The sequence below is a fragment of the Bos indicus x Bos taurus genome, chromosome 16 (genome assembly GCF_003369695.1).
Source record: "Bos indicus x Bos taurus breed Angus x Brahman F1 hybrid chromosome 16, Bos_hybrid_MaternalHap_v2.0, whole genome shotgun sequence".
Classification (NCBI taxonomy): Eukaryota; Metazoa; Chordata; class Mammalia; order Artiodactyla; family Bovidae; genus Bos; species Bos indicus x Bos taurus.
The window spans coordinates 79,076,778-79,088,561 of NC_040091.1; the positions used below are offsets into that span (position 1 = coordinate 79,076,778).

An 11,784-nucleotide genomic window follows, 5' to 3' on the forward strand; every position below is an offset into this window, starting at 1 on the left:
ACAATGCAAAAAAGATGTTACATACAGAAGACCACGTACTGTATGATCCCATTAATACAAATGCCTGCTGCTGCTGCTAAGTCACTTCAGTCGTGTCTGACTCTGTGCGACCCCATAGACGGCAGCCCACCAGGCTCCTCCATCCATGGGATTTTCCAGGCAAGAGTACTGGGGTGGGGTACCATTGCCCTCTCCGAATACAAATCCCTAAAGGACCGCAAAACCAGCAGTCCCCCCCTGTGTCATTTGAGGCTGATACCCAAGTCTTACTGACTATGGAAGTTTCTCCCACCAGTCACTTTGCTCAAAGGAGAAGCCCAGCAGAGTCACCTAAGAGGAAAATCAATGGGACATAGAGACAATCAGTGTCCTTCAGAGTCGCTGAAGGTATGAGGGCTTTGATGGAGAAGGGAGGTCATCTCAGGAGGAGGGAGTTAGGGAGCTCTTCTGAGCCTGGAGCTTCACCACCCATTGTCCAGTCTAGTGAAGGCCGTTCTGAGGGTCTGGATAGCAGGGGATGGGTGGGAATTGGGTGACTTATCTCTTGGGGAGCCTGGAGGTCAGTGCTCATCACCTGAGCTGGTGTCCTTTGGGTCACTTGGGAGTGTCTCTCTGTGTCCAGCTCCAGGCTGGAGAGTCTGGCCACCACTCTGCCCCCCTCCACCAGAACAGGTCTCTGAGTGCTTTTCTGTGGGGTCTGGAAGGGGTTGAGTATCAGTTCATCTGAGGGTTTCTGGTAATGCTGGATGAGGATCGACTATCTGTTTTTGTAAATAAAATTTCACTAGAAAGTAGTTACTTTTATTCATTTATGTATTATCTATGGCTGCTTTCATGCTACAGTAGCAAAGTAGAAGAGTTGCTACACAGACTGTATGCCACCGAAATATTTACTGTCTGACCAAACAGAAAAAGGTGCCAACTCAGACCCACACAGAGGGAAGACCACGTGAAGATACGGTGAGAAGATGGGCATCTACAAGCCAAGGAAACAAGCCTCGGGAGATATCAAGGGCAAATGCCATTCCAGTTGGGAACTGCGTATTAGAGAGAATGGCCATCCTGGCCAACGTGTGTTCCAGGCTGTCAGCATCTGTGTCTGACTCCTCCTGTCCCAGGCTTCTCCTGCCAGCAGAGCTCAGCTGTAATCCCTAACCGAGCATCAGTACTGTCTGCTGAGTCACTGCAGCAGCTGACGCCTGTTGAGAGCTTTGCTCTGTGACAGGCCACACGCTAAGTACCTTACATGTCTCACTTAGGTCTGACATCAACCTATGAACTAGACAAGACAATAGCACCCATCCATCTGTAGACAGGAATCACAGAGAGGTTGAGTAAGTTGTCCAGGTTCTGATTCAGTTTCATCTACCCCCAAAGCCAGGTCTTCGGCCCTGGAGGCAGGAGAACCCAGATCCCGGTAAGTGCTCAGTCCTGTCCGACTCTTTTGTGGCCCCATGGACTGCAGTCCAGCAGGAGCCTCTGTCCATGGACTTTTCCAGGCAAAAATACTGGGGTGGGTTGCCATTTCCTCCTCCCAGGCATCCTCCTGGCCCAGGGATGGAACCTGCATCTCCTGCATTGGCAGGCGATTCTTGACCACTGAGCCACCCGGGAAGCTGGAGAATCTTGACCTGGACCCAAAGTGAGCTCCTGAATGAGCCTGATGGCCGGAGGGCCTGGCCTTGCGAGCAAAACCAGTCACGGAAGCAGACAACGAAGTTGCCCCTGTCATTCCTGAGGAGACTCGGCCAGACTGTGGATCCTCCGGTTGAAATTCTGCCTGTTGAGAAACCAAGGTGACTACACAACCGTTAGTTACTGGCAGGCCCTCCAGCTCTACTGAGCCTGTCTCTCGCTGAGCATCTGCACGCTTGAGATTTCCAGCTCCCGCGGGGTGTGTGTCTATGTTTGACAGGACTCTGCCTGTTGGAGCCAGAGCGGTCCAAGCCGCCACTGACCGAAGGCTGGGGAGGAGGGGCTGGAGCGGCAGCCCCTCGGGGTGGGGCTCGGGGGGGGGGGGGTCTGGGGGAAAGGGGTGGGGCGCCGGGTGCCCCCGCCCATCGGCCCCGCCCCAGACCCCTCCTATCCAGGCCCCGCCCCCTCGGGCCCCCGCCCACACCGCCCCCTCCCTCCCCGCGGCGCATTGTGGGATCCGGCGGCCGGCTGCGCGGCGGGCTCCGCGGTTCTCGTCATGGGGCTGCAGCCGGTAAGACCCTTGCTCCGTACCCCGCGCCGGGGGACTCCGCCCCCTCTGGGACCCGGCACTCAGGTTGTTTATTTACAAAAACAGATAGTCGCCGCCGGCCCCGCCCAGTAGGGCTTCACGTCCTCCCCGGATGCCGGGGTCCCGGGGCCGCACGCTTGGGTTGGGGGCCCCACCCAGGCTGCCCCCGGGCCTCGGCTGGCCCCTGGGCCGGAGTCCGGGCTAGCCCTCCTGGGGCGCAGGTCGCCGGGGCCCGCCCCCGCCCGCGCCCTGGGCTCTTCCCCAGCGCGGCGGTCACTGCCCCCTCTGCCTGCAGAGCCCGGTCCTGCTGGCCTCCCTGGGCGTGGGGCTGCTGACGCTGCTCGGCGTGGCTCTGGGCGCCTACCTGGTGCGGAGGTCCCGCCGGCCGCCGGTCACGCTCCTGGACCCCAATGAGAAGTACCAGCTGCGACTGCTAGACAAGACGGTGAGTTGTGGAGTAGGGGCGGGGCCGGAGCTCCGCTAGACTGTGGCTGGGGTGCTCGGGAGCCTTGGCCGCATCAGACCTGCCTGGTGAGACGCTTGTCATCTGTCCTCCAGACCGTGAACCACAACACCAAGAGGTTCCGCTTTGCCCTGCCGACGGCTCACCACGTTCTGGGGCTGCCTGTGGGTAAGAAGGGTGGCGTGGGCTCCTTTCCCTGGTGTCTTGACAGGGTGGCTCCCCTCCTGGGGTCTCCTGCACCACACTCCTGCCTTCCGGTGCCTTTGCACTGTGTCCCCCTTTCCCCACCAGGCTGTGAGGTGCCCTGGGCCACTCTGGGCGTGGCTTCGGTGCCCCCAGACATCTTCAGCACTCAACACTCCCCCCTCCTTCCTGCAGGATTTGAGCAAATACTGCTCCTGAGAAAACTCTGCCCTTCTCCCCATTGCCCAGACCCTCAGCTCTCCACTAAGGTCCTGGCAGTCGCTGATAAGAGTTTCTGCAGAGGGCAGCTTTTGAAGGGTCCAGCTAGGGCCTCAAAGGGTTGAATCCTCCCTGCCTGGTAGCTCACGGGGACCCCAGTAGGGAGCAAGATGCTTTTCTCGTCTCAGACCTCCCAGAGTGTTTTGAAAGGCAGCCCGAGTGCAGCCGGTCCACATGTAGCTCTGCACGTGGTCCCCAGGCAAACATGTCTACCTCTCTGCCCGGATCGATGGCAGCCTGGTCATCAGGCCGTACACTCCCGTCACCAGCGATGAGGACCAGGGCTACGTGGATCTTGTCATCAAGGTAAGAGGGTCAGAAGGAGCCCCCGGGGCCCTTGTCCTCCTCCCTCTGAGCTTTGTAGAAACTTCCAAGATGTGTTGGATAGGAGGCGGTGCATGTCCTTTGTGAACGTGAAGACAGAGCCCTGGTGTCATCCCTGCCCAGCTTCAGGAAGGTTCTGTCACCGGGGGACTCAGAAGCCAGGGACATTCAAATAAAGTTCTTTCCGTTCTGTCTTATCAGGTCTATCTGAAGGGTGTGCACCCCAAATTCCCTGAGGGAGGGAAGATGTCTCAGTACCTGGATAGCCTGAAGATTGGGGACGTGGTGGAGTTTCGGGGGCCAAGCGGGCTGCTTACTTATGCCGGAAAAGGTAACGGCCCACCCCCACGACTCTGGTGCCCGCGGACCTCTCTGCGGAGTGTGGCTCTATGTGTGCGTGCACATGGGTGAGGCCTGCCTGCCTGCCCTGCCTGTGAACACAGCCCTGGTGTTAGACAAAGGCATTTTCCGCAGCCCCGTGGCCCGATATCAGTTCCGCATCCGCACAGTTCAACAGCCATGACAGCCGTGGGGATGACTGACAGGCACGCGCAGCTCCTGCTCTGCCTCAGAGACTCACCCCAGGCCAAGCTGCAGAGAGCCAGGGATGACAACGGCGTTTGCCCTTCCCATGGGAACAGCGGGTGCATTAGGCAGCCTGGGCGCTGCTCTGGGCCACTGGGGAGGTAGAGTCACACCTGGCCCCGTGCCTGTCGCCCTCGCAGGGAGTGACCCTCTGCAGGAGGCAGCTAATGACTCACTGTTGCTCATCATGTGGGACAGACAGGCCTGGCCTGATTGTCCCGCAAGCGCCTCGTTGTCAGGGCTGGCCCAGCACCCCCGCCCCAGGATCAGGTTCCACAGCAGCTGCTGAGCTGGCCTGGGCCGTGTTTTCGACTCTGCATTTGTTTTCTTACTTCGCTGAATTGACTTTGTTCTTTCTTGCATCTCTTCACTCAACCTCTCAGGGAAGTTTAACATCCAGCCCAACAAAAAGGCTCCACCAGAAGCGCGCGTGGCCAGGAACCTGGGAATGATTGCCGGAGGCACAGGTGCTGGCCCCAGGGCTGCCCCCTCCCTCCCTCCATTGTGACCGTGGCTGTGACAGCTCCGGGTGCCCCTCAGAAGATTTGGTAATCATGGCCAAACTGGGGGGTCCCCAGCAATGCCTAGAGCTCCCCGGGTGCTGCAAAACAAAATCACAATCAGGTAGAAGCCCCCCGAAAATTTATTTTTAACTCACAGTATGAGAGAAAGATCAGGTGGGCTCTCCCAAGACCTCAAATTGAATGAATCTAATAAATTTTGGGTAAGAACAAAGAAGCAGCTAGGAATAGGACAGTGGAGAGAAGGAAAACTAGCATTGGACATTTGCCTGTGTCAGACACTGTGCTGGGCTCTTTATATGTATCTGTGACGTAGGTATGAGCCTTCCCTTTTTAGGGATGACAAAACAGAGGTTCAGAGAGGTTGAATGCTGTCTGCATGGCTGGAGGCAGGGTCAGTGAGCAGCTCTGCCCAGCTCCAAAGCTCAGGTACTTAACCTGCAAGTCCAGGGCTCTAGGACCCTCATCACGGAGTCAGTAGGTGCTTAAAGTCATCTGGGATATCACAAGCCCTACCCTCCAGTGGACTTCAGGGGATTCCTGGATTGGTTCTTTAGAAGGATTTCAACAACATGAGGGCTTCCCTTGTGGCTCAGCTGGTAAAGAATCTGCCTGCAATGCGGGAGACCTGGGTTCAATCCCTGGGTTGGGAAGATCTCCTTGGAGAAGGGAAAGGCTACCCACTCCAGTATTCTGGCCTGGAGAATTCCGTGGACTATAGCACATTAGGTCGAAAAGAATGGGACATGACTGAGCGACTTTCACTTTGAGTATTTTTTTCAACAACATGAACTTATGTGAACACTAAGCACCTGATCCCAAGTCACCTACCAGATAGGAAATAGTGAGTCTGGGATAAAGGGCACATCTGTCCAGAAATGTCGGTGCTGTGAAGTCACAGGAGAAGCACAGAATATTAGGACATGAAGGAAAGCAGAGTTAAGGGCTGAGTAGAATTAAGCTGATTGAGTTGGGCAGCTCACAGGCAGGGATGGGAAGTGGGCCTCGCGTCTCACTGTGGGGCATCTGTGTGCAGGAATCACTCCAATGCTGCAGCTGATCCGGGCCATCCTGAAAGACCCAGAAGATCCCACCCAGTGCTTTCTGCTGTTTGCCAACCAGGTTGCTTCGCTTTTCTCAGTCCTGGGATTTCATGGGTACTGTGTGGGGTGGGTGGTCCCGATGGGTACACTGGCCCAGCCTCTGCCCAGGGCCCTGGTGCAGTAGAGGGTCCTCCCTACAGTAAGCAGGACAGAGCATTGAGCCAGATTCCTCCCCTGAGAAAAGAGAAAGAGGAAACATTTGCAGAGTGTAGAGACTGGCTCCTTGAGTTTCCTGTTACACAGTCCGTCTTCATTCCTTTTATTGTGTCACAAAGGCTCCTCCCCCGCCTTCCCTTCATCCTAACTCCCTCAAAGCCTTGCTTATGCCCTGGAACTTCTGCTTGCCTTTTCTTTCCTGGTCAGAAAGTTGTTATAGCAGAGAATTTTTTATGTTTCGGAATCTGAGAAGGTTCCTAAAGACTGTTTCTCCTCTTCATTTCAGACTGAAAAGGACATCATCTTACGAGAGGACTTGGAGGAGCTGCAGGCCCGACACCCCGGCCGCTTTAAGCTCTGGTTCACCCTGGATCACCCCCAGAAGGTACCTTCCCACTGCTGGATGTCTAGATCAGGGTTCCCCCTGCCGTGGGTTCTGGTCTCAGTGAAACCCCCTGATGCTGCCAGCCTCCGAGTGCACGGACACAGTGCTCCCCTGGACCCTTCCCTGCTGTTCCTGTTGACCGGGGCTGACAAGGCTGGCTGTCCCGCTGACCATTTGGTGCTGCTGCACCTGGAGGCCTTCTGAGGAGTCCAGCCGGAGCACCCTCCCCTGCCCACGCTGCCCCCCGCGGCCACCACGGCTCTGGAAGGTGGTGCTCTCCTCTCCCCGTGCAGGTTGGGCCTACAGCAAGGGCTTCGTCTCTGTGGACATGATCCGGGAGCACCTGCCCGCTCCCGGGGAAGACGTGCTGCTGCTGCTCTGCGGGCCACCCCCGATGGTGCAGCTGGCCTGCCACCCCAGCCTGGACAAACTGGGCTACTCGCCAAAGATGCGCTTCACCTACTGAGCCTGCCCGCACTCCCCTGGCCCTGTGGCTGCCCTCGACCCCCAGTCAGCACCCAAAGGCCATAAGCCCTAGACGCCCTTCCCGACAGTATCAGCCTATTTGCCTTACTCAGAGCTCAGGTCTGGATGGTCCCTGCAGGAACAACATCCTTATAGCCATGGAAGAGGGCCAAGGCAGAGTCTTCCCCTGGAAGGCCCCCAGTCTCCCCGGGATGACATGCAGGTCAGGCTCCTGGAGCAGACTCTCCCATGAGTCAGAAAAAAGGAAGCTTGCACACTTGTTCCAAGACTGGCTAGTTCCTTGATTGCATCACAGTCTTCTTTGTGTCTGTGGTGAAAGAACCCTGTTTAATGGGTTTCATTTAATATTTGGTGCTTAACCCGTAGCAGACTGTGTATCGGGGTGGGGGTACAGACTTACAGACCTTATCTTTTAGGGACAAGGGAGTGGAGGAGATGGTCTCCTCAGCCTCAGAGAAAGGAATCTGAACTGTGGTTGGTGTCTGTCTTGCTCTGGACCTGCCGAGGCTGGAGGGAGGGGCTGCCCCTGGTCTGAGACTGCTACTGCTGCAGAAACCTCTGGGTTATGCGAATAAACGGGGCTCAAGCCCTGGGGTTCATCTAAGAGGCCGTTGTGTCTGGGGTCCTTGTTTCCAAGGCTTTTCATGCTGAGAATGTGAGGAGGAAGTGTTTACCAGCATAGAATTCTCTTCACGTCTTCTACTGAATCTCAGAGTGGTTGTGCCCTGGCTGAAATGTGAGCTGTCCCCAAAGTCCACACTCCTCTCAGCAGCTGTCTCAGCAAAGCCAGAAGTGCAGGGTCTCCCTGGAGATGCCTCAGGAGGATGAAGGAGAATATAAGTGAGAGGGAAGCTTTTGGAGCCCAGGTGTCCTCACAGTGGTCCCGGGTTTGGCTGCTCCTGCTCTCCTGCCTTCTCTTGGCCCTTCACTGCATTTGTCCTTCAGGGTGCCTGGCAAATAAGTCAAAGTATTGTCTTTCTATTTGGAAGAGAAGCCTTGGTCCTTTAAAAAGTAACCTGACCTCACCAGCCCTGGCCAGACTGGTTGGTGCCTGGACAGAGTTCCCTGGGCCCATCTGTCCTGACCACCCTTTTCCTGTTCCAGCAGCCGGGCCCACTCCACTCCCTCTCAGCATCACAGCGGGGTCCCTCCCTCTTCAGATCCTCTGTTAGTCACACTGGCACAGAACAATGCATCAGGAGGCAGGTTGGCATTGTTTTTCTGCATGGAACTGTGTCTGACTTCTGGGGCCCCAGAAAGGATGGCTGTGGGCCCCCCCAGGGTAGAGCCAGTACTGAATTGCTCCTGGTGTCCCTTCTGGCATGTCTTGATCAGCTGGCATGTGTATGTACCAGGCTCTGTGAGCACTTGGACACCTAACCACCAAAGAGGAAAATCTTGCTTAGGATTGTTGGGCTCAGAGAGTGAAACACCCCAGCAAAGAGAATTCTCTACACAGAAGCTCATTCCTTGTCTTGCACGGGTTTCTGTCTTATCCACTCAATATACAAACATTAAGGACTTCCATGTACCAAGCCCTGTGCTAGGTCCTGAGGATTCGCTGTTCTTAGACCCCAAACAACTCATAGTCTAGAGTAGGACAATGATAAATAACTACAACACGGTGAACACTATGGAACAGATACAAGGTGCAGATGGTAAGAGTTTTTAAAAGAGTCTGAGAGGAAGAGAAGAACATTTTTTAGTTAACAGCCATATTGCAGGCGTCGTGCTAAATGTTCAGGTCAGTCTCTCAGTCGTGTCTGACACTTTGTGACCCCATGGACTACAGCACACCAGGCCTCCCTGTCCATCACCAATTCCCAGAGTTTACTCAAACTCATGTCCATTGAGGCAATGATGCCATCAACCATCTCATCCTCTGTCATCCCCTTCTCCCGCTTCAATCTTTCCCAGCATCAGGGTCTTTCCAAATGAGTCAGTTCTTTGCATCAGGTGGCCAAAGTATTAGAGTTTCAGCTTCAGCATCAGTCCATCCAGTGAATATTCAGGACTGATTTCCTTTAGGATGGACTGGTTTGATCTTGTAGTCCAAGGGACTCTCAAGAGTCTTCTCCAACACCACAGTTCAAAAGCATCAATTCTTCAGCACTCAGCTTTCTTTATAGTTCAACTCTCACATCCATACATGACTACTGGAAAAACCATAGCCTTGACTAGATGGACATTTGTTGACAAATTAATGTCTCTGCTTTTTAATGCGCTGTCTAGGTTGGTCATAACTTTTCTCCCAAGGAGCAAGAGCCTTTTAATTTCAAGGCTGCAGTCACCATCTGCAGTGATTTTGGAGCCCCAAAATATAAAGTCTGTCACTGTTTTCCCATCTATTTGCCATGAAGTGATGGGACCAGATGCCATGATCTTAGTTTTCTGATTGTTGAGTTTTAAGCCAACTTTTTCACTCTCCTCTTTCACTTTCATCAAGAGGCTCTTTAGTTCTTCACTTTCTGCCATAAGGATGGTATCATCTGCATATCAGAGGTTATTGATATTTCTCCCAGCAATCTTGATTCCAGCTTGTGTTTCTTCCAGTCCAGCGTTTCTCATGATGTACTCTGCATATAAGTTAAATAAGCAGAGTGACAATACACAGCCTTGACATACTCCTTTTCCTATTTGGAACCAGTCTGTTGTTCCATGTCCAGTTCTAACTGTTGCTTCTTGACATGCATGCAGGTTTCTCAGGAGGCAGGTCAGGTGGTCTGGTATTCCCATCTCTTGAAGAATTTCCAACAGTTTGTTGTGATCCACACAGTCAAAGGCTTTGGCGTAGTCAATAAAGCAGAAATAGATGTTTTTCTGGAACTCTCTTGCTTTTTCGATGATCCAACGGATGTTGGTAATTTGATCTCTGGTTCCTCTGCCTTTTCTAAATCCAGCCTGAACATCTGGAAGTTCACGGTTCACATACTGATGAAGGCTGGCTTGGAGAATTGTGAGCATTACTTTACTAGCGTGTGAGATGAGTGCAACTGTGCAGTAGTTCGATCATTCTTTGGCATTGCCTTTCTTTGGGATTGGAATGAAAACTGACCTTTTCCAGTCCTGTGGCCACTGCTGAGTTTTCCAAATTTGCTGGCATATGGAGTATAGAACTTTCACAGCATCATCTTTCAGGATTTGAAATAGCTCAACTGGAATTCCATCACCTCCACTAGCTTTGTAGTGCTGCTTCCTAAGGCCCACTTGACTTCACATTCCAGGATGTCTGGCTCTAGGTGAGTAATCACACCATAGTGATTATCTGGGTCTTGAAGATCTTTTTTGTATAGTTCTTCTGTGTATTCTTGCCACCTCTTAATATCTTCAGCTTCTGTTAGGTCCATACCATTTCTGTCCTTTATTGTGCCCATCTTTGCATGAAATGTTCCTTTGGTATCTCTAATTTTCTTGAAGAGATCTCTAGTCTTTCCCATTCTGTTGTTTTCCTCTATTTCTTTGCACTGATCACTGAGGAAGGCATTTTTATCTCTCCTTGCTATTCTTTGGAACTGTGCATTCAAATGGGCATATCTTTCCTTTCTCCTTTGCTTTCGCTTCTCTTCTTTTCTCAGCTATTTGTAAGGCCTCCTCAGACAACCATTTTGCCTTTTTGCATTTCTTTTTCTTGGGGATTGTCCTGATCACTGCCTCCTGTACAATGTCACTAACCTCTGTCCATAGTTTTTCAGGCACTCTATCAGATCTAATCACTTTAATCTATTTGTCACTTCCACTGTATAATTGTAAGGGATTTGATCATGATCATGGTGTAATTGAATCCTTATGATAATCCTGAGTCTGGGATTCAGGATATGTAGGAAGTCACATAGCTGGTCAGCGGCTGGCAGAGCCTGAGTATGAACCTAGGATTGTCTTGGTCCAAAGCCAAAACCAGAACTGGGCATTGTAAGTTGCTTGGATCTTTTGAAGGAGAATGACAGGGTGGGTGATCCAACAGAAGGATCGGTGTGTACAAAAGCCTGAAGGACAGAAGAGAAGTTCATGTTGGAGAACTCGGCAAGTTCATTGAGGCCCAAATGCCAGAGGGCAAGTGGAGGCAGGTGAGGCCTGAGAGCGGGTGAGAGCCTTTAATGCCAAGCTGAGAGCAAACTCCTGTGGACAGCACCCATTTCTGAGGGTTTTATACAGTGGGCAGCATATGATAGCTAAGATTTGTGAAGCATTTATGATTTAACAAGCATCAAGCCAAAAACCTGCATAAATTATCTCAATCCTGACAAAGAGCCTACGAGACAGCAGTGTTTTATTCCTATTTTTCAGACGAGGTACTTATCATGGAGGGTTCAAAAATGTGCTCAAGGTCAAAGGCCAGCGATGGAAGCCTGGGTCTATGTGATTCCAGAGCCTACAGTTTTAACCAGCACCTGGAGAATTATTCCCACTGCCCTGAAGCATCCGTTCAGTTCAGTCACTCAGTCGTGTCCAACTCTTTGCTATCCCATGGACTGAAGCACGCCAGGCTTCCCTGTCCATCACCAACTCCCACTGCTTGCTCAAACTCACGTCCATTGAGTCGGCTCTTCTCATTGGAAAAGACCCTAAAGGATCAGGATTATAATAAACCACCCTGTCTCTGCATCTTCAATAGACTGATCACTTACCAGCCTTGTGACAAATGAGGTGTCACGCCCCCAGATGGCGGCTGCAGCACCCTGTGGTCCCCATCCAGCCTCAGCCAGAGCCCGGGCCAGAGCAGGGAGTCCGCAAGAAAGTCCAGCCAATGCCGCGCCGCTATTCCTGACCAGGAACCTGCTGGCCTCGTGCCTCACACGCGTGGGGCCCTCAGTAAATATTTGCAGAAAGGAAGGAGGGGCCATGAGGTTGAAGAAGAGGGATTAAGAAGTGCCCAGCCTAGAGGACAGGTGCGGGATAGGAAATTCAGCATGGCTTCGCAGGGCTCAGTCTAATTCCCAGAAATTCCTTCCTCAACGGGAGCACAGGTTAGCAACTTGTGGAGTGTGGCTCCAGCTAGGCTGTGCGAGGGAAGGTTTACGATTGGAGCAGAGCGAGGGCGCAGGGCCGGTGCTCGGGAGGCGGGGCCGAGGGGAGAG

General features: G+C 53.0%; 1 protein-coding gene across 3 annotated transcripts; it reads left to right on the plus strand.

The window, feature by feature from the left end:
• Nucleotides 1-2,101: 2,101 nt before the first annotated feature.
• Nucleotides 2,102-7,315, plus strand: LOC113906978 (NADH-cytochrome b5 reductase 1). Of its 3 annotated transcripts, XM_027565838.1 has the most exons (10): nt 2,102-2,206; nt 2,520-2,669; nt 2,783-2,855; nt 3,349-3,455; nt 3,675-3,804; nt 4,442-4,525; nt 5,616-5,701; nt 6,125-6,223; nt 6,255; nt 6,517-7,315. In XM_027565838.1, exons 1-10 carry the CDS (start codon nt 2,192-2,194, stop codon nt 6,687-6,689), a joined length of 918 nt encoding a protein of 305 aa, XP_027421639.1. In that variant the 5' UTR covers nt 2,102-2,191; the 3' UTR covers nt 6,690-7,315. The 3 variants fall into 3 exon arrangements, with proteins under 3 accessions (XP_027421639.1, XP_027421637.1, XP_027421638.1); XM_027565836.1 differs by lacking the exon at nt 6,255 and having other exon boundaries at nt 6,307-7,315; XM_027565837.1 differs by lacking the exon at nt 6,255.
• The last annotated feature ends 4,469 nt before the right edge of the window (nt 7,316-11,784 follow it).